This window comes from Mustelus asterias, chromosome 11 (genome assembly GCF_964213995.1).
Source record: "Mustelus asterias chromosome 11, sMusAst1.hap1.1, whole genome shotgun sequence".
NCBI classification, from domain to species: domain Eukaryota; kingdom Metazoa; phylum Chordata; class Chondrichthyes; order Carcharhiniformes; family Triakidae; genus Mustelus; species Mustelus asterias.
Genome location: NC_135811.1, coordinates 7,039,060 through 7,063,801, shown reverse-complemented (window position 1 = coordinate 7,063,801; position 24,742 = coordinate 7,039,060). Strand labels below are relative to the sequence as shown.

Genomic DNA, 24,742 nt, shown 5'->3' with positions numbered 1-24,742 from the left:
CAGATCAGCCATGATCTTATTGAATGGCGGGGCAGGCTCGAGGGGCTAGATGGCCTACTCCTGCTCCTATTTCTTATGTTCTTATATTCTGTTCCTTTAGCTATAAATGCCAACATTCCATTCGCTTTCTTTATTATCTGCTGTACCTGTATGTTAGTTTTCTGTGACTCATGAACGAGGACACCCAGATCCCTCTGCACTGGAGCACCCCGAAGTCTCTCTCCATTTAGATAATAAGTTGCCTTCCCATTTTTCCGACCAAAATGCATGACCTCACACTTATCCACTTTAAACTCCATCTGCCACATTTTGGCCCACTCTCCTAACCTACCTATATCAATCTATTATCAATAGCAGCAAGATGCTGGTTTTACTCAGCACTGGATACTCCCAGGAGATGCTAATCCAGAATGGACATCTGACACGTTTATCATGCTGTCACAGTTGTGTCTCCTCATTTGGAGTCAGCTGTAAATTAACAACTGACTCTGGGGGTCTCAAATTCAAAGGGATTTTTCACCCACCTCTTCCCTTTCAGAAACTGAAATAGTTTTGACTTTTTACTCACACTTGCCAAACATTCCATGACTTTTAGAAAGCACCCAATCGTTCCCAGTGCTGAAAACAATCATCATCCTTTCCTTGCGGTTTTAGGTTCAGTTTGTTTATAATTAAAAAGATGTCTGGGAATGTCGAGCAGTACAGCATAGCCTCAAACAATTCATTGTGCCAATGTACCCAACGTAAACGAGCAGGGTTGCACATTGTGACATCGGCAGCACGGTGGCACCGCGGTTAGCACGGCTGCCTCACAACGCCAGGGACCCGGGTTCGATTCCTGGCTCCGGTCACTGTCTGCGTGGAATTTGCACATTCTCCCCGTGTCTGCGTGGGTTTCCTCTGGGTGCTCCGGTTTCCTCCCACACTCCAAAGATGTGCGGGTTGGGTGGATTGGCCATGCTAAATTGACTCTAGTGTCAGGGGGGATTAGCTTGGGTAAATGCATGGGGTTTTGGTGATAGGGCCTGGGTGGGATTGTGGTTGGTGGACTCGATGGGCCGAATGGCCTCCTTCTGCACTGTGGGGTTCTAAGACAGAGTTAGCATTCAACATCACCACCAAGCGAATCAGCCAGAGAGGACGATTTCTCAAGGAGCAAAGCGTGGATTGCAGACCTCAGTTCACCAACTCTGCCAAGCATCCGAGCCCTTGACAGGCAACGTACCTCTGAGTGGAATAATAAATGTGTGCGCTCGGCCCCTGTTTCGGGATACAGGGACTCGTAAAGCCTGGTATTGAGTGCGCTGTGTTTAATGAAATTCACGACTTTCACAGTTCCTTCCAACACCATTTCAAGATTGGATGGAATTCCTTTCGATGCCAATGCCTCGCAGTGAATGAAGCAATGATTCCAGATAATGTCCTGACCAGCTGCTTCCTTAATCCTTATTGTAACTCCACTGCTTTTTCCCCAGTCATGTTGGCTGTCCCATCGCTTGTGATTCCTCTGCAATTAACCCAGTCGCGCTCACGCTTTCCAATCATGATGTGGAGAATGCTGGCGTTGGACTGGGGTGGGCACAGTAAGAAGTCTCACAACACCAGGTTAAAGTCCAACAGGTTTATTTGGTAGCACGAGCTTTCGGAGCACTGCCCCTTCATCAGGTGAGTGCACCTTTCCAATCACGTAACTATTCCATGTTCCAAAGATCTGTGAGTCAGTAGTGTTGGCTGGTAATATCAAGCAGCACAGCATATCCTCAAACAATTCACTGTGCCAAACATACCCAACGTAAACGAGCAAGATTGCACATTCTGTAACGTCTGCACTTTCATCCAGCTGTATTGAGAACTCCTGTGCTAACTTGAAATGAAAAATAAGCTAAATTCTCAGTAACATTACTAATTTGGCAAACCGCTGTGTTGTCACCATGTCAGTTTTTCAGCTGACCTTGCCATCGCGGACCGTGTGAGCCACGTCTATTGCTGCAGGGAGAATTAATCACTTTCTCTTTAGCTAAGCGGTAAGCTACCACGTAGGAGACTAACTGTACTTTGTTATTCAATGTTGAATTTCTGCTAAGATCTTGAGCTGCTGATTTCACTTCTTGCTGCATCCTTTGAAAAACATAGATTTCATAGATAGATTTTTTCATAGATACCCTACAGTGCAGAAAGAGGCCATTTGGCCCATCAAGTCTGCACCGACCACAATCCCACCCAGGCCCTACCCCCATATCCCTACATATTTACCCACTAATCCCTCTAACCTACGCATCTCAGGACACTAAGGGGCAATTTTAGCATGGCCAATCAACCTAACCTGCACATCTTTGGACTGTGGGAGGAAACCGGAGCACCCGGAGGAAACCCACGCAGACACGAGGAGAATGTGCAAACTCCACACAGACAGTGACCCAAGCCGGGAATCGAACCCAGGTCCCTGGAGCTGTGAAGCAGCAATGTTAACCACTGTGCTACCGTGAAAGGTTTTTTCTCCAGATCACCGTTCAATGGTCTTCAGATGTCTTTGCAGTTTTGAGGATTGTAAACTCTCATTCTCCAATATTTCCCTGCATATAACACACATGGGCTTTGCTTTGGTACAATTAGCAAAACCATACCTCAAGAATCATCTTTATACTGCTTTGTTTCTGATTTTAGTTTCCTCTTTGCAGGCTGTTCACTGGAGACCCTGGCGCTCTGTACAGAGCTAAGAGTAGCACTCCTCTATCCTGCCGTGGACTGTTCACTGGAGACCCTGGCGCTCTGTACAGAGCTAAGAGTAGCACTCCTCTATCCTGCCGTGGACTCTCCAGAGCAGCTCTCTCCAGCAGATTCCGCTATGAAATCCTGGCCAGTAGGTTTATTTATTAACTGGTGTCACAAGTACACTCACATTAACACTGTAATGAAGATACCGTGAAAATACGCTGAAGATACACTGCCCATTAGTGTCTCTGGCTGTTTCTTTCCTGTCATGAAACGATCCACGTTCACAGTTCCCTTATATAGTTCGCAATGGAAAGAAGTTCACCTCCAAGTGAATTCATGTACATACAAGATGCTTGGCACCAAGTGTATGTTCAGTGAGCGCTGACCTGCTCATTGTTGCCTCTTATGATCGCAGACTACAAGCAATGTTTATTGCACCTCTCAATGCACAGAAGTTGGCTTCCCCAGCCAAGAGATGTTACAAAACGTCTTCTACCTCTGCTTGAGACCCAATGGTCTCAGTGCTTCACTCTACTCATCCCTTGTATGGCTCAAACAGAATTTCCAAAGGGGTCAAACACTGAGACAGTGGGGTTTGGCTGCGTTCAGAGGAGTGCGCAGTTCCTGGCACGTAAATCAGGCGATCTTTGGGGAACACCACAACCCTTTTTACACACGCCCGTGACCCACCCGTGGGTTGCGACCCCCCACTTTGAAAAAGCCAGCGTTGGAATTGCTGGGCAGGGATGAGTGAGGGACCCACGTCCTGACTTATGGCAGAGCGCGTTGATGGAAAACGGCACTATTGTTGAAGAAAGTGTCATTTGAGTCAGGAGCAATACGCGAGGACATAAATACAAAACTTTTATCGACTGAAACGACACTCAAGCTACAGATTGGATCCTACTAAACAGTGCCACCTGTGCTGAATGTTCATGACACACAACCCCCCCAGCCACCACCCACCTCAATCATCTTTGCCTCACAACTCCTTAATCCTAGGAAACAAGAGTTTGAATTTAATAGTTTCCTGTCATTTACCGAAGATTGGAGACATTTGATGAAACAAAGAAAACACTAAGCTGTGGGAGTCAGCTTGACAGTAACATTTGTAATACAGAACATGATGCCTTCCCACCTTGCAATAAACTGGACATAAGCTTCAGCTGAATTGGAAACAGTGGACTATAGGGTTGGTTCATGTCAAACTACTTTTCCCTAATTCACCAGATTAAATGGCGGTGCCAGATTCAATCAGGGTGCTGGCTGACTTGGCTCAAATGGTATACACCACTGTCGCATGCATTATAATTCTAACTACGCTTACCAAGTGTGTCAGCTTGTTTAAAACATCTAACTCCTGTGATTCTTTAAGCAGTCGCTATCTGAAGGCTGCAATTCATTCAGAGTGGACTGCAGATAGAACAAAGAGCTCTCAGTCCTTACATACGGTGGTCTGGAGTGAGAAGTGAATGGCAGTCCCTCCTGCACTGCATGACAGAGAAAGAGTATTGTCCTGGGAATCTTGCACAGTTAGTTAAGCTGCACAGTCCTTCTATTACAACAGGCAAAGCAAGAAATTGCATTTATATTGCATCTTTCAAACCCCATGACAATCCCAAGAGTTTCACAACTAAGTATTTTTACTTTTGATTACCACTGCAGTTCAGGGGAGTGCAGCAACTTGTGCTCAGGGTTAGATGCAGAGTAAAGCTCCATCCACACTGTCCACATCAAACACTCCCAGGACAGGTACAGCACGGGGTTAGATACAGAGTAAAGCTCCATCCACACTGTCCACATCAAACACTCCCAGGACAGGTACAGCACGGGGTTAGATACAGAGTAAAGCTCCCTCTACACTGTCCACATCAAACACTCCCAGGACAGGTACAGCACGGGGTTAGCTACAGAGTAAAGCTCCCTCTACACTGTCCCCATCAAACACTCCCAGGACAGGTACAGCACGGGGTTAGATACAAAGTAAAGTTCCCTCTACACTGTCCCCATCAAACACTCCCAGGACAGGTACAGCACGGGGTTAGATACAGAGTAAAGCTCCCTCTACACTGTCCACATCAAACACTCCCAGGACAGGTACAGCACGGGGTTAGCTACAGAGTAAAGCTCCCTCTACACTGTCCCCATCAAACACTCCCAGGACAGGTACAGCACGGGGTTAGATACAAAGTAAAGTTCCCTCTACACTGTCCCCATCAAACACTCTCGGGACAGCTGCAGCACCGAGTTAGATACAGAGTGTAGCTCCTTCTACACTGTCCCAATCAAACACTCCAAGGACAAGTACAGCATCAGGTTAGATAAAATAAAGCTCCCTCTACACTGTCCCCATCAAACACTCCCTGGGCAGGTACAGCACAGGGTTAGATACAGAATAAAACTACATTATTGGATTAAGCAGTCACAGCTCAAGCAAAGTGAAGTTCCTTTTATACTGTCCATTAAACACTTAGTCAGACACCGAGGTGTTATATGTAGATTGAAGTGCTCTCTGCCTGCATTAAGGATATGGCTCAGCTCCAGCAGACCCACTGCACACAGCCTCTGAGTAATTTTAAAAGGAGCCTGGTGGTAAAGATTCCTCTTGAAATGGCGTGCAATCTGAATATACTTTTCATCTTAGTGCCAAGTAACAAGAACCCTCTATTAGAAAAATTGTTTCACAAAACTCTCAACAAGACTGGGAGCTGTAAAACAAAGAACAGAATGTGCAATGTGAAGAGGTTATCAAAACACTCAACTTTATTTCGCAGAACAGGTGCACTGTTGCTCTTCCACTCTCGGGACCCGCAACATGAATCTAAATCAGCCACATACTCAAGGAAGTTCCAAAGCTATGAGAATGCAGCACAAAACGGTACTTGAGGAGATTTATGTACTCAATTTTCTATTACTTATCTTGTCTCCTCTGAAATGCAGGACCACAACAAGATGACAACAGGGCAGTATCTGGCATGAATAGCCATGGGGCTGGAGTGCTAATATGGGCTTTAGCAGCGATGGTGGAGCCTGGACGTTCCTGGGCAGGGTGTAGGGGCAAGTGGCCCTGAATTTTAGTCAAACTCTGGTGTAGATGCAGAGGTTTGGCACCAAAGGCATCCATCTAGCAGTACATTGTGTGACGATACTGCAGTTTATTAGCAATATAAGATTGGCTGTGCTGTTTGATAAGTGATGTGGAACAGGTCTCAGGGATTTGACAGCTTTGAGAGGGTGGCCCTGCATCTTGTTGTAATTGGAACCAGGCCGAGGGCTTGAAAAGACCAGCAGAGGTCCTTCAGATCGACACCAGTGCGGAGGGAGAACCTGGTCTTCTTCAGAACTGTCAACTGGAAAGCTACGTTCAGTTCATTGAGGAGTTCCCAGAATCTGGCAGGATCGGGAAAGCAAATCAATCCAAGACCAAAGCAATGCTGGCAGGAAACAAAGAACAGGAGAGAAATCTAGAATTCTAGCACAGGCTGAATGCAACAAGTTGGAGGGATTTGTGAAACAAGAGGATTGGGGCAGCCTTGATTTTCTGCCCAGTTCTCATTCTGAAACATGTCCAGAACTCCCTTCCAGTGCTGCCGGGATATTAGACTCCCACCTTTAATGCTACCAGGCTCCAATACCATTGCGTGTTCTGAGGATTCAACAGTGAGCCAAACCTGGAATTCAAAGTGTAATCATTTCCAAAGACCCCAGTAAAAAAAAACCTAGATATATAAGAAGGTATCTATTGTTAATCCCGTGGTAATTTGTGCTTGAAGAGAAGAGAGACTTGTAATTGGCGCAGTAGCAGCTTCATCAATATTTTGGAATGAAACATAAAAATTGAGAGAGGGAGCAGGCAGAGAAACATTAGAGAAAGAGAGAAAATACAATTTTACTTTACATTTCTGCAACCCATGTCACTGACGATCACTAATGCCTAACTTACCATTTCATTGTACAATTTCAGCTTAAATTCTCACTGCTTAACCTGCATAGTTCATAAAATATAGGAGCAGAATTAGGCCATTTGGCCCATTGAGTCCACTCCGCCATTTGATCATGGCTGATATGCTCCTCATCCCCATTTTCCTGCCTTCTCCCCATAACCCTTCAACCCATTACCAATTAAAAATCTGTCTAACTCCTCCTTAAATTTACTCACTGTCCCAGCATCCACCGCACTTTGGGGCAGCGAATTCCACAGATTCACAACCCTTTGGGAGAAGTAGTTTCTCCTCAACTCTGTTTTAAATTTGCTACCCCTTATCCTAAGATTGTGACCTCTCGTCCTGGTATGCCCCACAAGAGGAAGCATCCACTCCACGTCTACTTTATCCATACCTTTCATCATCTTGTATATCTCAATTTGATCTCCCCTCATTCTTCTAAATTCCAGAGAGTATCGTCCTAAACTGTTCAATCTCTCTTCATACGACAAACCCCTCATCTCTGGAATCAATCTAGCAAACCTGCTCTGAACTGCCTCCAATGCCACTACATCTTTCCTCAAATAAGGGGACCAAAACTGTGCACAATACTCCAGGTGCGGCCTCACCGATGCCTTGCCGAGCGAGATCAACTCTGAGTAAAATCTGGGAGAATGTGATTTCCACTTACCGTAATTGTTGGTGGGATAACGTTTGCGCAGTTTCTCAGTCAGCTTAGACACCTTGCTCCTGATGGGTTCGTTCTTGTTAAAAAATCCATTGTCCTGCATGGTCAGTTCGTAATCCCCACCGCACTGTGGACCATCATCATCCTCCTAGACACAGGGGCACAAAACAAGGTCATCAGATCAGAGGTCCCCACGAGTTTTCATTCAATCCAATCCAAATGATCTGGGGAGAAAAAGCCAGTAACCTTCATAACTGTTTACCAAGTTTTTTGTCCATGTCAGAATCGCCATGCAGCCACATGTAATTAAGCACATGTCCCCATTAATTTGCACTTAAGTCGCTGAAAAAAAATGAATGCAAAATCTAAGGGAATGAAGGGTTGAATTTGTCATTGTTCAAGGAGCAAATTGCTCAGACTCGCATGGATTATGGCTTGTTCAGCCAACCTGCAGTAAGCAATAGCAGCTGACCTGAATGCAGTTATTGGGTCACAGAACACAAGACAACCAGTCTTAGGTAGATGCACACCCAGTCCAGGATTCCAACACAACCCAAGGCCCTTTTGAGGCCTCTAGACAGGAAAACATATTCTCTCTTTAACAGAAGCACTTGTCCAAGTATACAATAAGACAAAAGAGTAGCGTTCTGTGCATGGTGACGGGTTTGCAAACTATTAACTGGAAGATTAGATTCTTTTCTGACCCGAGGAGTGGCATAAAAATGCTTCTTGTTGATGAAAGGAAGGTTTCTGTGTACAACGCACGAGTCTATGTTCAGTAATGATTTAAATTGTTTCACTTGCAATTACGTTGGAGTGCAATAATTGTTTTTTTTAAAATTCATGGACGGGATGTGAGCATCGCTGGTTGGGCCCAGCATTTATTGCCCAACCCTAACCACCCTCCATTTCTGAGGGCATTTAAGAGTCAACCACATTGCTATGGCTCTGGAGTCACATGTAGGCCAGACCAAGTAAAAACAGCAGATTTCCTTCCCTAAAGGACATTAGTGAACCAGATGGTTTTTTACGCCAATCAACAATGGTTTCATGGTCATCGTTAGACTTTTAATTCCAGATGCTTTATAGCTGTAGATAAATGTGGCTGTTACTTGGCTTGAAACAAGATCACACAAACAGCAGAACAGAATGAGCAGTTCATTGATCTATTGCGACTTTGCCTCAGGGAGGAATGTTGTCCAGGACACACGGAACTCGTTTTCAAACTGCGACATGTAACCTTTTATAGAGTCAGAGGTTTACAGCATGGAAACAGGCCCTTCGGCCCGACTTGTCCATGCCGCCCAGTTTTTACCATTAAGTTTATTTATTGTCACAAGTAGGCTTACATTAACAGTGCAATGAGGGTGCTGTGAAAATCCCCTAGTCACCACACTCTGGCGCCTGTTCGGGTACACTGAGGGAGAATTTAGCACGGCCAATGCACCTAACCAACACATCTTTCGGACTGCGGGAGCACCCAGAGGAAATCCATGCAGACACGAGGAGAATGTGCAGACTCCGCACAGACAGTGACCTAAGCCGGGAATCAAACCCAGGTCCCTGGTGCGGTGAGACAGCAGTGCTAACCACAGTGCCACCATGCCACCCTAGTCCTCATCCCAATTGCCCACCTTTGGCCCATATCCCTCTATAACCATCTTACCCATGTAACTGTCTAAACGCTTTTTAAAAGACAAAATTGTACCTGCCTCTACCAGTTTGTTCCAGACACTCAGCACTCTGTGAAAAAATTGCTCCTCTGGACCCTTTTGTATTTCTCCCCTCTCACCTTAAAACTATGCCCTCCAGTTTTAGATTCCCCTACCTTTGGGAAAAGATGTTGACTATCTAGCTGATCTATGCCTCTCATTATTTTATAGACCTCTATAAGATCATCCCTAAGCCTCCTACACTCCAGAGAAAAATGTCCCAATCTATCCAGCCTCTCCTTATAACTCAAACCATCAAGTCCCAGTAGCATCCTAGTAAATCTTTTCTGCACTCTTTCTAGTTTAATAATATCCTTTCTATAATAGGGTGGCCAGAACTGTACACAGTATTCCAAGTGAGACCTTACCAACGTCTTGTACAACTTCAACAAGACATCCCAACTCCTGTATTCAATGTTCTGATCAATGAAACCAAGCATGCCGAATGCCTTCTTCACCACTCTGTCCCGTGATTCCACTTTCAAGGAGCTTTGAACGTGTACCCCTCGATCTCATTGTTCTATAACTGTCCCCAAGTTATACCATTAACTGAGCAAGTCCTGCTCTGGTTCGATCGACCAAAATGCATCACCTCGCACCTATCTAAATTAAACTCCATCTGCCATTCGTCAGCCCACAGGCCCAAATGATCAAGATCCCGTTGCAATCCTAGATAACCTTCTTCACTGTCCACTATGCCACCAATCTTGGTGTCATCTGCAAACTTACTAACCATGCCTCCTATATTCTCATCCAAATCATTAATATAAATGATAAATAACAGTGGGCCCAGCACTGATTCCTGAGGCACACCGCTGGTCACAGGCCTCCAGTTTGAAAAAAAACAACCCTCTACAATCACTCTCTGTCTTCCGTCATCAAGCCAATTTTGTATCCAATTGACTACCTCACCCTGGATCCCGTGAGATTCAACTTTATGCAACAACCAGCCGTGCAGTGCCTTATGCCCTCTAGTATAGCCAGACAGCATCTTTGACAGTGCACTCCCTCAGTATAGCATACGAGTGCCAGTCTGGGCTATGTGTCTGACTCCTGAAGTGGAATTCAAATCTATATGGGAGGTTTCCAGTTGCTGTTGAAAGGTTATTTAATGGGAATCAGTTGTACATTTAGCTGCAGAGGAGCTAAACATGGAGTTACCAGGTTGCTGCTAGTAGAAAATCAATACTTAATGCCCTCAGGGATAATCAATAAATTCTGCCTTCCCAGCAAAGTCCACAACCTAAAACCACATTTTTACTGCAGCAACATCATTTTTATCTGGAGCCTTTGGCCAGGAGTGTGTCAGCAGGGTCCTTCAATTACAATCAATCCTTGCTCACATATGAAGTATTCAGGGGATCAGATATGCAGGACAAACAGCACTTATTCACAATCAACACAATGAAAGCCACAGATGGGTTATCGGGTTTGGTTTCTCTAAGGATCGTCAGCCATGCTGAAGCCTTGCTTTTCTGAGCATACAGCAAAATTGGCCGTTATAAATAGAGAATCATAGAATCCCTACAGTACAGAAGCAGGCCATTCGGCCCTTCAAGTCTGTTCTGACTACAATCCCACCCAGGCCCTATTCCCGCAACCCTCGTTTGCCCTGCTAATCCCCCTGACACTAGGGGCAATTTAGCATGACCAATCTATCTAACCTGCACATCTTTGGACTATGGGAGGAAACCGGAGCACCCAGAGGAAACCCACGCAGACACGGGGAGAACGTGCAAACTCCACACAGACCCGGAATTGAACCCAGGTCCCTGGTGCTGTGAGGCAGCAGTGCTAACCACTGTGCCACAATATAGAAACACAGTCGATCTTTTAGCTCCTTGAGCCTGCACTGGCCCTCAATTAGATCATGGCTGATCTGTACCTCAATTCCATCTAGCCGCCTTGGTTCTGGAATTATATTAGCGCCGACTCCATATTTTGGCTCCTTACTGAGCCCACCTTCACAGCTAATCCTCCCAGATCCTCAACTTCTGCTAGTTCCATTGGGTAACATTTGCAAGACAAGACAGTCACAAGAACAACCAGCTTTTATACAGTACTTTCAGTGTGGTAAACTGTCCCAGGACGATCTACTGGAACATTAGCAAACAAAACTTGGCATTATGCCAGTTAAGGGTGCAGATGACCAAAAGCTTAGTGTTAAGGACAGTTTTAAAGGAGGAAAGGGGGATAGACATGGGAGAGGTGTAGGGAGGGGATGCCAGAGCTTAGAGCCTGGGCAGCTGAAAGCAAGGCAAATGGTGCAGCCAATGGCTGGAATCAGGGAAGTGGAGAGATTTGCCGGGTTGTGGGGCTGCAGGAGATTTCGGAGATAGGGAGAAATGAGGCCACAGAAGGGTTTGAAACCAATTATGGGAATTTTAAAATCAAGGCACTGCTTAGTCAGGAACCAACATGGGACCGTGAGCACTGGGGTGAGTTAGGATATAGGCAGCAGAGCTTTGGATGAGCTCAAGGCTGGAAGATAGGACACTGGTTAGGACTGCCCTGAAACAGTCAAGTGGTGACAAAGCATGAATGAGGATGTCAATAGACGAGTTTAGGCAAGGTAGAGTCAGGTGATGTTGAAGGTGAAATAGGCAGTGACGGTGCAGAAGCTCATTTCAGGGTCAACACCAAGTAGCCTGATTCAACCAACAGCAGAGATAAATCACTGCTGTACTAACAAGTCCATCGTAAACAGCATTGTGTGAATTGCTGTTTATAGCAAGGGTAATTCGATACAAACAGTTAGACTGTAAATGAGCTTAATTTGGCTCCCAGCAAATTGATACAGCCCTGTAAATTGAGCTTAGGAAATATCTCCACGGTCTGTAAAATCTAATGTACGATCATGCGGATAATACAGAATTCCAGGCATGTGGCTGAAGTAAGTGTTTGCATATGTTTGTCAGACTAACAAGAGCACCACGACTGCTGCCCATTGCATTTCTAATGGAACTAGGTATCTCCTTTTGTTGCTGGAGGTTACTGGGAACCCCCTCGTCACTTCGGAGCACAACACAAGGAGAAATCCCTCTCCTTCCACTTGTTTAATGATGCTTCCTTACAGCCAAGGCTAGTGAGCAGATTTTATCATCAGCCTTGCGAAGGTGCCTTAGGATAACAGCATTGGGTTAGACCCATTTATATCTCCAGCCGTGGCTCAGTGAGAAACACGCTCTCTTCTGAGTCAGTAGGTCAGGACATGAGTTGCACTCTGGGCGGCAGGGTAGCACAGTGGTTAGCACTACTGCCTCATAGCACCAGGGACCCGGGTTTGATTCCCAGCTTGGGCCGCCATCTGTACGGAGTCTGCACGTTCTCTGTGTCTGAGTGGGGTTCCTCCGGGTGTTCCATTTCCTCCCACAGTCTGGAAAACGTGCTGGTTAGGGTGCATTGGCCATGCTAAATTCTCCCTCAGTGTAACCCGAACAGGCGCCTGAGCGTGGCGACTAGGAGATTTTCACAGTAACTTCATTGCAGTGTTAATGTAAGCCTACTTGTGACACTAATAAATAAATTAAAATTAAATTAATTAGAAAGTGAATCGAGACCGACACTCATATTGCAGTGTGAAGGGGTGTCGCACGACCAGAGGTGCCATCTTTCAGAAATGTTAAAATGTGGCCTTATCTGCCCTCAGGTGAACATAACAGATCCCACGGCACTATTTGGGAGGTGATCACCGGATTTCTCCCCAGTCTCCTGCAGGCAATATTTAACCCTCATCAACCGTCCCGAAAACAGTTGGCTTGGTTTGTGGAACATTGCATAAATTGGCTGCTATCGATCCTGACAATAAAATGTTTCAAAAGTACGTCACTGGTTGCAAAGTGCTTCAAGATGTCCTGAGATCTTGAAAGGCGATATATCAATGCAAGTTATTCTTTATGTACCAACTGCCCAACCCGCCACTAATGCAATCTGGGCGGCATGGTAGCACAGTGGTTAGCACTGCTGCTTCACAGCTCCAGGGACCTGGGTTCGATTCCCGGCTTGGGTCACTGTCTGTGTGGAGTTTGCACATTCTCCTCATGCCTGCGTTGGTTTCCTCCAGGTGCTCCGGTTTCCTCCCACAGTCCAAAGATGTGTGGGTTAGGTTGATTGGCCATGCTAGAATTGCCCCTTAGTGTCCTGAGATGCGTAGGTTAGAGGGATTAGTGGGTAAAATATGTAGGGATATGGGGGTAGGGCCTGGGTGGGATTGTGGTCAGTGCGGACTCGACGGGCCGAATGGCCTCTTTCTGCACTGTAGGGATTCTATGGTTCTATAATTCTATGAAGTTAAATGTTCAGCATCTCAACTGTGAATCTATTGTTGAGATGACAGATGATCTTGCTCATTCCAATGAGGGAGAAATAGTGTTACCCAACTGCCCTCCATGTCTACTTCAATATATTTGTTCTACAAGTTAATTTCCATCTGTTTCTTTGATTTTCTGCAAAGAATAACGGTGCATTCTACAAGAATTGTTTTCAGCAATATTCCATGTTGCACTTCCAACTTCCATTAACAAGACCTGAAGTTATTCGCAAAGGTTCACGCCCATTCCAAAAAGAATTGCTTTCGATTCTGCGTTCAGTCAACAACTTGTATTTATGGGGGTGTAAGGGTAGGGTGGGATCAGTATACTCTTTGGAGTGGTTCATCCTGTACAGGTCCTCACCTTCACCCAGCCCTCAACTGCGGCCCCAAGCGCGACAGTGGCCAAATCCGAGTAAACTGCTTTAACAGGCGGGCCAAACCAGGTAAGGTAGCCAACTGGTCTCCTCTCCTCATCAACTTAGAGATTTGTCCACCCTAGCATACAAAGACTGGGTCGATTGGGTGGATGAGACTAATCAAAGGGTCAACTGTCTCGAAGATGGGTCAGCATCATGTTGTGGAACGTGTAGAGCTCGACATGACATAGAAGTCGATCTGGTCATCCTCTGCATCTGATCCATCTCCAGCTGTCTAGACTCGTCTTGCCACTGGACCGAGATAGGTCAGGCTGAGAGAGAGACTGATTATGCACAACTTTCACTCACTATAATGCAAGTCACATACATCCTACTGTTCGGAAATAGAGGTACATTTTAAGTTGTATTTGTGGGTGTTAGGAACAATATATGGCTTTAATTTTAAGCTGAACTTATATTGTGTTACGCAAGCTTCAGTTTTATTTTCACTTTAAAAGATGCCAGTATTTTAATGAAGTTTTATTACTCTAAAGCAAACACAGGGTATAAGAAACTGGGCTGTTGTCCAGCAATGGAGAGGCCACAGGGAGACAGAAAGCAGTTTGAAGTTCAGTCGGTGATTACGCTCCGAGGTACAGTGAGCAGTTTAAGGTTCTCCCGAGCAGGGCATGAAGGGTGACTGTAGAGAGCAGGTCCCAAACTAAAGAACAGAAAGGTCCCAAAACCAGTGAGAAGCACCAAAGGTAGTTCCAAGATGGGTAAAGAGGGATATGGGCCAAACACGGGCAACTGGGACTAGCTTTGTGGTTTAAAATAAAAAGGGCAGCATGGACAGGTTGCGTCGAAGGGCCTGGTTCCATGCTGTAAACCTCTATAACACGAACCATCAAGTCCTAGTAGCATCCTATAATTCTTTTCTGCATTCTTTCTAGTTTAATAACATCCTTTCTATAATAGGGTGACCAGAACTGTACACTGTATTCTAATTGTGGCCTTACTAATGTCTTGTACAACTTCAACAAGACGTCCCAACTCCTGTATTCAATGTTCTGATCAATGAAACCAAGCATGCCGAATGCCTTCTTCACCACTCTGTCCACCTGTGACTCCACTTTCAAGGAGTTACGAACCTGTACTCCTGGATCTCTTTGTTCTATAACTCTCCCCAACGCCCTGCCATTAACTGAGTAGGTCGTGCCCTGATTCGATCTACCAAAATGCATGGCCCTCAGAAGGGTAACTCCTACCATAGTAGTATAATATTCTGCAAGATGCGGGAGAGCTGGGCACTATTCAAGAGAGACCAATTAATAAGGACTCAGACTCAGCACAAAGCAAACAGGTTCACTGATCTGTCAAACCACCATGTCCCATAGGGGAGCTTCTTTCACCACACATTTGTCACAGCGCACTGGCGTGTAACTGGTGGAAAGGACACCCACACACTGAAAGATCTTCTCTTTTGGACAATGTAGGAGAACTCTGAAACAAAAATCAATTTGGGTGACCCAGCCCAGAAGTGGGCATGATGCCATGGCACCAAACCACCAGACTTGGCATCAGGTCAAATTTCAGTCTGGGAAAATCAGTCATGTTTGTGCTGTCATGAGTAGAGGTAGATTAGACGAGCGTGGGTAGGATTCTAATACATTTACTAAGTTTAATATTAACTCGACCCAGGCAGCACACGTTTAGTTTTGGAATGTTTAGTAACATTTCTAGGATGGCAGGGTGAGGAGGTAAGGCATTTCAGCTATGAAGACTTTATTGGAGACTTTAGAAGAATGAGTTATAATAGGAGGCCTTGTAAGGAGTTCTGATTCAGAAGAGCAAAATGAACAGCATTTGTGTAGACAAGCTTTTCTTTGGAGTTCTTCTGATGACTAACATTTCCCTACCCCGCTTCACACGAGATCTTCCACACCTGCATTGACACTGGGGAGGTAAAAACCCAACATTGTATTATCCAGGTGGAGGGTAATGATGAAGACCAAATGTGCATGATTCTCAAGCCAAGAAATGAAACACTAGTGCAGTTAGAAAATAATGACAAGAAATGTCACTGGGAGACGATAGGAAGTAAGGACTCTGCAATCTAACCAGAATGATTCTGGTTATTTTGATGTGGAGGAAGATCATATGGCAAACCAACCAGCTACTATACCCACTGTGTGGAGTTTGCACGTTCTCCCTGTAGTTGCATGGGTTTCCTCCGGGTGCTCCAGTTTCTTCCCATATTCTGAAAGACGTGCTGGTTAGGTGCATTGGCCCGAACAGGCGCAGGACTGTGGTGACTAGGGGAATTTCACTGTAACTTCATTGCAGTGTTAATGTAAGCCTTACTTGTGACTAATAAATAAACTTTAACTTTATACCCATTACTTTCAACAGAACTGCATCTGCTCCTGCAAACATAGAAGCGATTTATAACAGCAACTAATCACCAGCCCAGCCAAACTACTAGGCAAAAGTCTATGGGTTCAGAAAATGCTAGGCTGGTTTAATTTACAACCCGTTAAGACTTAGACTTAGAAACCCTACAGTGCAGAAGGAGGCCATTCGGCCCATCGAGTCTGCACCGACCACAATCCCACCCAGGCCCTACCCCCACATATTTACCCGCTAATCCCTCTAACCTACGCATGTCAGGGGCAATTTTAACCTGGCCAATCAACCTAACCCGCACATCTTTGGACTGTGGGAGGAAACCGGAGCACCCAGAGGAAACCCACGCAGACACGAGGAGAATGTGCAAACTCCACAGTAAGAAAGCACAACATTCATAGAATGCTTACAGTGCAGGAGGCGGCCACTCAGCCCATCCAGTCTGCACCGACTTTCCGACAGAACATCTTACTCAGGCCCACCCCCGACCTATCCCCGTAACCCCATGCATTCACCTCACTAATCCCCCTGATTTACACACCTTGGGACACGAAAGGGCAATTTAGCATGGCCCATCCACCTAACCTTACACATGTTTGGACTCTGGGAGGAAACTGGAGCACCCGGAGGAAAGCCATGCAGACAAGGGGGGGGAACGTGCAAACTTCACACAGACAGACAGTCACTCAAGGCCAGAATCAAACCCGGGTCCCTGGAGCCGTGAGGTAGCAGTGCTGACCACTGTGCCACCGTGCCACCCTTCCCTGAAGAGAACACTGTCATCAATTAACTGGAGGAAAACGAGAACTCCGACCACCCTTTAAACAGTTTAAAAGCTAACGCTAACACATTGAAAGGGAGTTTCCCTTTGAACATGCACGTGCTACTCACCACAACCAGCAGCTGATGCTCCTTTTGGAATAAGCCGCAAAAAGAGAGAGAAGGAACAATTTGAAATATTGAATACGGGTTTTAGAAAAAAAACAAGGCATTTTGACAAGATGTCGGAACGAAGCTCTGCGGCCCTAAATGTTAACCTTGTTTTCAACTCCCTCCATGGCCTTAATTATCTCTGCTGCGCTTCCCTGTTCTATAGGGTTTCCAGATGTCAGCACACCACCAATACTGGCCACCTTGATTTTAACTGTTCCAGCACTGGTTCCTCGCCTCGAAGATCTGTAATTCCCTCCCTGGGTTTCTCTGTCTCTCTCTCCTCTTATTAAGACAATCTGTAACCTACTGTAGGGCCCATTTATTCCTTTGAATAGACGAGGACAGCACTGGTCCAATGAATTTCTTTTAGAATCATAGAATCTCTACAGTGCAGAAGGAGGCCATTCAGCCCATCGAGTCTGCACCGACCACAATCCCACCCAGGCCCTATTCCCGTCGCCCCACATATTCGCCCTGCCAGTCTCCTGACACTAGGGTTAATTTACCATGGCCAATCAACCTAAACTCACACAGGGGAGGAAACCGGAGCACCTGGAGGAAACCCACGCAGACACGGGGGGAACAGGCAAACTCCACACAGACTGTGACCGGAGGCCAGAATGGAACCCTAGTCCCTGGCACTGTGAGGCAGCAGTGCTCACCACTGTGCCACCGTGCCGCAGTTCTTAATTAGACAAAACTTAAAATTAACATTACAGAGACAAAAAGAAAAAGTTGGAAAGACGGGCTTTTACTGCCAATCCTGTAACTGAGGCACACTGAACTTGAAAACAAAAGCGGCCAGCTGAACACACAGTTCCAAACTATATCTTAATTCTTATCTCGTTATTGTGAGTGTTCTTCGCAGTCTGGCTCTGACTACAGAAAACAGCTTTTGCAGCTGTTGTTCTCAAACTTTGTTTCGCCTGCTGTGTACTTTTCAGGGATGCGGTGAATTTACCGCGAACCCAGCATGCCTTCTGAGTTTTAAAATATAGTCAGGTGTTAGTTAACCCCTACAATCTAGCATTTAAATGTAATCGCATGGGCAGAAATATCTTAAAATGAAGTCTTTGCATAGACTGAAGCAAACAGAGCTAAGCACACATAGGATCTCTCACCTACCTTTTCTGAAGAGTCGTACAGACTCAAAATGTTAACTTTATATTCTCTCTCCACAGATGCTGCCAGACTTGCTGCGTTTTTCCAGCATTCTCAGTTTTTGTTATAACCTACCCTATTTGTTCACCTCCTCTAATATTGTTTTGTGACTTGGTGTCAAAATTTGTTTATTCTCTCCTCTCTGAACCCCCTTGGAACATTTTATTGCTTTAAGGGCACTATGTAAATGTATGTCGTTGCTGTTGTTAATCTTGATGTTGACCGACCTGCCATGTACTTCCAACACTATAAGCTATCCTGCAATTGTAGTGTTTAGAATCACAGAATCCCTGCAGTGCAGAAGGAGGCTATTCGGCCCATTGAATCTGCACCGACTCTCCAATACAGCATCTTACCCAGCAACCCCTCACCCTGCCCTATCCTTGCGCATTTACCCCGCTAATCCTCCTAACCTACACATCTCTGGACACCAAGGGGCTGTTTGGCATGGCCAATCCACCTAACCTAAACATCTTCGGACAATTTCTGAATTATGTCTTGTCCCAAGGCTGGAATTCTTCTTTGTCTGAAGATAATATTCTTGTTTTTTGTTTTAATTTTACCAGGAAGCATTCTGAATTCAACAAGATATGGAATATCATTGTTAATTGAACAAGTTTCAATTTTTTAATGTCAGAATTGGGCACACTCCTGGAAAAGGGAAGAACAGGTCAGATACAAAGTAAAGTTCCATCTACACTGACCCCATCAAACACGCCCAGGACAGGTACAGCACGGGGTTAGATACAGAGTAAAGCTCCCTCTACACTGTCCCCCATCAAACACTCCCAGGACAGGTACAGCACGGGGTTAGATACAGAGTAAAGCTCCCTCTACACTGCCCCCCATCAAACACTCCCAGGGCAAGTACAGCATGGGGTTAAATACTGAGTAAAGCTCCCTCGACATCATCCCATCAAACATTCCCAGGACAGGGACAGCCCGGGGTTAGATAGAGAGTAAAACTCCCTCTACACTGCCCCCATCAAACACTCCCACCACCATCCTCCCACCACCATCCCTGCCCAATCAGATGCCTTATGCTTAGTTTCTCTGTGAAAATCCGCTGCAAATTACTGAATTGCTTTTAACCCCCTTTGCTCCTGAAGGATTTGTTGAGGGATTGTGCCAGGGGGAAAAGTAACTTGCCCAAGTATCCATTCCTCCAGTGAGTGCTGGCAGTCAGTTTTGGCATGCTATGTGCATTCCTGTAGCGCTCTTTCCTACCCTTACTCAATGTTCACACACATGCTCTTTCCAGCCAGGGCTGCCGGTTAGCCACCAGCAGTAGGAACCCCAGTCGGTTTTCATTTCCTAATTTCAGGCAAGCTGCAGCTTTCTTAATGCCGCCCTGGGATAAGATAACTCACGCAATGAGTTCACTGACATCAGCTCATTGCTTTATCCCGATCAGCCAGCCAAGAGACAATTAATCTTAATCACTTATCGGTTTTATCACATCCAGTTTGTAAATCTCTGAATCCAGACAGTAGCAGCTGATTCAATGGGGCTGCGATAACAGGATTGTCAGGAAAAGCCAAGTCCCAATTCTGCCTCCTTCCAATCTCCATGCAGAAGCATTTCAGAGGCAAGATAATTGTAGAGCACAACACTTGCCAACTGAGCTGAGAGATCAAACAACTGGCAAATCAGAATCTGCATTTATAGAGCCCCTTTCAAGATCACATCACTGTAAAATACTTTACAGCTAATAAAATATCTTTGAAGTGTGGAAATTGGCAGCCAATTTGTGCACAGCAAGCTTCCACAAACAGCAATGTTCTGATAACCATACAGTTTGTTTTAGGCATGTTAATTAAAAGGTCACCAATACTGGCCACCTTGATTTTAACTGTTCCAGCACTGGTTCCTCGCCTCGAAGATCTGTAATTCCCTCCCTGGGTTTCTCTGTCTCTCTCTCTCTTATTAAGACAATTTGTAACCTACTGTCGGGCCCATTTATTCCTTTGAATAGACGAGGACAGCACTGGTCCAATGAATTTCTTTTAGAATCATAGAATCTCTACAGTGCAGAAGGAGGCCATTCAGCCCATCGCGTCTGCACCGACCACAATCCCACCCAGGCCCTATTCCCGTAACCCCACATATTCGCATCAAACACTCCCACCACCATCCTCCCACCACCATCCCTGCCCAATCAGATGCCTTATGCTTAGTTTCTCTGTGAAAATCCCCTGCAAATTACTGAATTGCTTTTAACTCCCTTTGCTCCTGAAGGATTTGTTGAGGGATTGTGCCAGGGGGAAAAGTAACTTGCCCAAGTATCCATTCCTTGGAGACTTCCAGAGGAGACTTCCCCTGCTCTTCTTCAAAATAACTTACAGAGTAAGACTCTGTGGGATCTTTTGCTTTCTACTTGAGATAGAGTCTCAAGTTAACAGCTTATTGGAAAGGCATCTTCAACAGTGCAGTACTCCCCCGGTACGGACGGGTCACAACTAAGTTGGAAGGGCACGAATATCCTGGCTGGGAGTTTTGCTAGTGCAGTTTGGGGGGGTTTAAACTAGTATGGCAGGGGGGAGGGTATCAAAATATTAGGTCTACAAGTGTAGAGGCTGGGGACGAGCTTGGGGCTGGGACAAGGCTGGCAAAGAAGAAGAGCACTCTGGGGGAGGATGACCTCACTGGGCCTGGAGGTCTGGAGTGCTTATACTTCAATGCAAGGAGCGTAGCAGGTAAGACAGACGAACTTGGTATTCACAAAGGAGAGGGATGTGTTGACTGGGAGTGACTCAGAGGGGAGTGTTGAACCGTTGGAGAAAATCTCCATTATAAAGGAGGAAGTGTTAGGTTTGTTAGAGAATATAAAGACTGACAAATCCCCAGGGCCTGATGGAATCTATCCAAGGCTGCTCAGGGAGACGAGAGATGAAATCGCTGGGCCTCTGACGCAAATCTTTGTCTCATCACTGGACGCAGGTGAGGTCCCAGAGGATTGGAGGATAGCTAATGTGGTCCCGTTATTTAAGAAGGGTAGGAAGGATAACCCGGGTAATCATAGGCCGGTCAGTTTGACGTCCGTGGTGGGGAAGTTGTTGGAGAAGATTCTTAGAGATAGGAAGTATGCGCATTTAGAAAGGAATAAACTCATTAACGATAGTCAGCATGGTTTTGTGAGAGGGAGGTCATGCCTCACTAACCTGGTGGAGTTTTTTGAAGAAGTGACCAAAATGGTTGACGAGGGAAGGGCCGTGGATGTCGTCTATATGGACTTTAGTAAAGCGTTCGACAAAGTCCCTCATGGTAGGCTGGTGAAAAAGGTTGGATCTCATGGGATAAAGGGGGAGGTGGCTAGATGGGTGGAGAACTGGCTTGGTCACAGAAGACAGAGGGTGGTAGTGGAAGGGTCTTTTTCCGGCTGGAGGCCTGTGACTAGTGGTGTTCCGCAGGGCTCTGTATTGGGACCTCTGCTGTTTGTGATTTATATAAATGATCTGGAAGAAGGTGTAACTGGGGTGACCAGTAAGTTTGCGGACGTCACAAAATTGGCAGGACTTGCAGATAGTGAGGAACATTGTCAGAAGCTGCAGAAGGATATAGATAGGCTGGAAGTTTGGGCAAAGAAATGGCAGATGGAGTTCAATCCTGATAAATGCGAAGTGATGCATTTTGGTAGAAATAATGTAGGGAGGAGCTATACGATAAATGGCAGAACCATAAAGGGTGTAGATACGCAGAGGGACCTGGGTGTGCAAGTCCACAGATCCTTGAAAGTGACGTCACAGGTGGAGGTGGTGAAGAAAGCATATGGCATGCTTTTATAGGACGGGGCATAGAGTATAAAAGTTGGGTCTGATGTTGCAGTTGTATAGAACGTTGGTTCGGCCGCATTTGGAATACTGCGTCCAGTTCTGGTCGCCACACTACCAGAAGGACGTGGAGGCTTTGGAGAGAGTACAGAGGAGGTTTACCAGGATGTTGCCTGGTATGGAGGGGCTTAGTTATGAGGAGAGATTGGGTAAACTGGGGTTGTTCTCCCTGGAAAGACGGAGGATGAGGGGAGAATTAATAGAGGTGTATAAAATTATGAAAGGCATAGATAGGGTGAACGGTGGGAAGCTTTTCCCCAGGTCGGTGGTGACGTTCACGAGGGGTCATAGGTTCAAGGTGAAGGGGGGGGGGGGGGGGGGGAGGTTTAACACAGATATCAGGAGGACATATTTTACACAGAGGGTGGTGGGGGCCTGGAATGCGCTGCCAGGCAAGGTGGTGGAGGCGGACACACTGGGAACGTTTAAGACTTATCTAGACAGCCATATGAACGGAGTGGGAATGGAGGGATACAAAAGAATGGTCTAGTTTGGACCAGGGAGTGGCGCGGGCTTGGAGGGCTGTGCTGTATTGTGTTCCTGTGCTGTATTGTTCTTTGTACTGATTTTGTGTTCAAGTCTCATGAATGGGACATGAACCCAAACCCTTATGACTCAGTGGATAGGATGTTACCAGTTGAACCTCAGCTGAAACACTGGATCAGCAAGGAACAGAGCTGGGGTCTGGATGGTCTGTATGGACTACATTGGATAATGGCTGTTCACTGAGCATGCACGCACTATAGAAAACATAGATTTCCAAGAATCATGATTAGGTTTTCCTGTTTGCCATGTGACCAATATCCAATATCAGCATTCTGTATTTTCAATGCCTTGCCTTTTTGTTTTATTCTTTCATGGCAATGTGGATGTCACTGGCAAGGCCAGTATTGCCCAGCCCCAATTGCCCTTGAAATGAATAGTTTGTTCGGCTATTTCAGAGGGCAGTTGAGAGTCAACCACACTGCCATGGGTCTGGAGTCACATGTAGGTCAGACCAGGTAATGACGGCAGATTTCCTTCCCTAAAGGACATTAGTGAACCAAATGGATTTTTATAATAACCAATGAGTGTTTCATGGCACCATTACTGAAACTAGCTTTCCATTCCAGATTTTTATTTATCAACCAAATTGTTTGAAGTTAAATTCCATCAGTTGCCATTCTGGGATTTGAACACATGCTCCCAGAGTCTCTGGATTATTCGTCCAGTGACATTACCATTATGCCATCATCTCCCCAATAACAGAAAATTTACATCCCTATTCCATTTTGGCAATATAAGAATGGGAATTCAGCTTTAACAATCTGGAAATAAAAATCTGGAGTGAGCATGAAATTGTTGCATTGTCAGAAAAACCCAACCAAATCACTGGCAAATCACCTGCTCCTTGGTCAGATGGAGTGGAGATCTCCTCACAAACAGGGCACACAGAGACACAAAATCAAATTACAGAATACTGATTAGAATACTGTTCCGGTCCCAACGCTGTGAGAATCGTCACAGGTGGGTCGGAGAATTCATAAAATCCCGACAGTGCAGAAGGAAGCCATTCGGCCCATCGAGTCTGCACTGACCACAATCCCACCCAGGCCCCATCCCCATAACCCCACATATTTACTCCGCTAATCCCCTGACACAAGGGGGCAATTTGGCATGGCCAGCCTAACCTGCACATCTTTGGACTGTGGGAGGAAACCGGAGCACCCGGAGGAAACCCACGCAGACACGGGGAGGATGTGCAAACTCCACACAGACAGTGACCCAAGCCGGAAATCGAACCCGGGTCCCTGGCGCTGTGAGGCAGCAGTGCTAACCACTGTGCTACCGTGCCACCCATAATGACTCATATTTTTTGAAATCACTCCCTGCGGCAAAATGGTTTAAAGTTCAGTGGGCCTTCCTTCACATGGTGGAACAGATGAGGTTAAGTATAAACTCAGCGAGAAGCCAGATGCATAAACCCCAACTCTACAGAACCACAAAAGCGTGCAAAGTCCTACACACTGCGCACGTACAGAGCAGTGCCCGGCTGTTTGCTTTTCATGCACGTTACTTCCCCAACGACAGAAAGTTCCTCGACTTTGAATTTAACTGCACATCAAGAGTGGCTGTTACACATCATTCTGCTCAGTTTGTTCTCCCAGGTGTGAACTCTGCAATATCTCCATGGTACATAATAAAAATAAACCATGAGGAGTCCACATCTAGTCACATAAAGAAAAAGAGAATCAAAAAGTGAATTCCGGAAATTGCACATAAATGATTGCAAAGGACATTGTGCCAAATAAAACCAGACATGACACGCATACTTGGCGCAAAATTGGGCCTGAAGATTTTATGGACTGAAGTTGTGGTGTGTGAAATTAGTAACAAATGTGTTGATGTGAAATTCTTTTGTTCACTATTTTAAAGAAAGGGCATCAGCCCATTTGTCTGAAACACCTTTGATTTAATAGTGCCTTGGAAATACAACAAAACAATGATTTTATCATAAAATATTCCCAATGTATTTTAGCAGGAGGAAATAACCGAGCATGAGCAACAATGGGAAAGGGTTAGGAGATGACTCTGGGGTTACAATAGTGAGTACACTTCAAAGGTACTTAAGTGACTGTAAATACTTGGGACATCCTGTGGTCATGAAAGACACGATTGCAAATCTAAAAAAGGAAAGATGCAGCGAGGTGGAGGGGTTGCGAGGAG

The 24,742-nt window shown here is 45.7% G+C and overlaps 1 protein-coding gene across 2 annotated transcripts in view; it reads right to left on the bottom strand.

Moving 5' to 3' along the window:
* The window catches only part of zfyve27 (zinc finger, FYVE domain containing 27), a 202,218-nt gene that overhangs the window by 87,574 nt on the left and 89,902 nt on the right, over positions 1–24,742 (bottom strand). The window contains exons 8-9 of one of the 2 annotated variants that reach the window (XM_078223097.1): positions 17,004–17,024; positions 7,330–7,474 (exon numbers count right to left, since the gene is read on the bottom strand). In XM_078223097.1, the coding sequence (XP_078079223.1) occupies positions 7,330–7,474; positions 17,004–17,024 (166 nt within the window). The remainder of the gene's footprint in view (positions 1–7,329; positions 7,475–17,003; positions 17,025–24,742) is intronic. The other variant, XM_078223098.1, reaches the window with a different exon arrangement.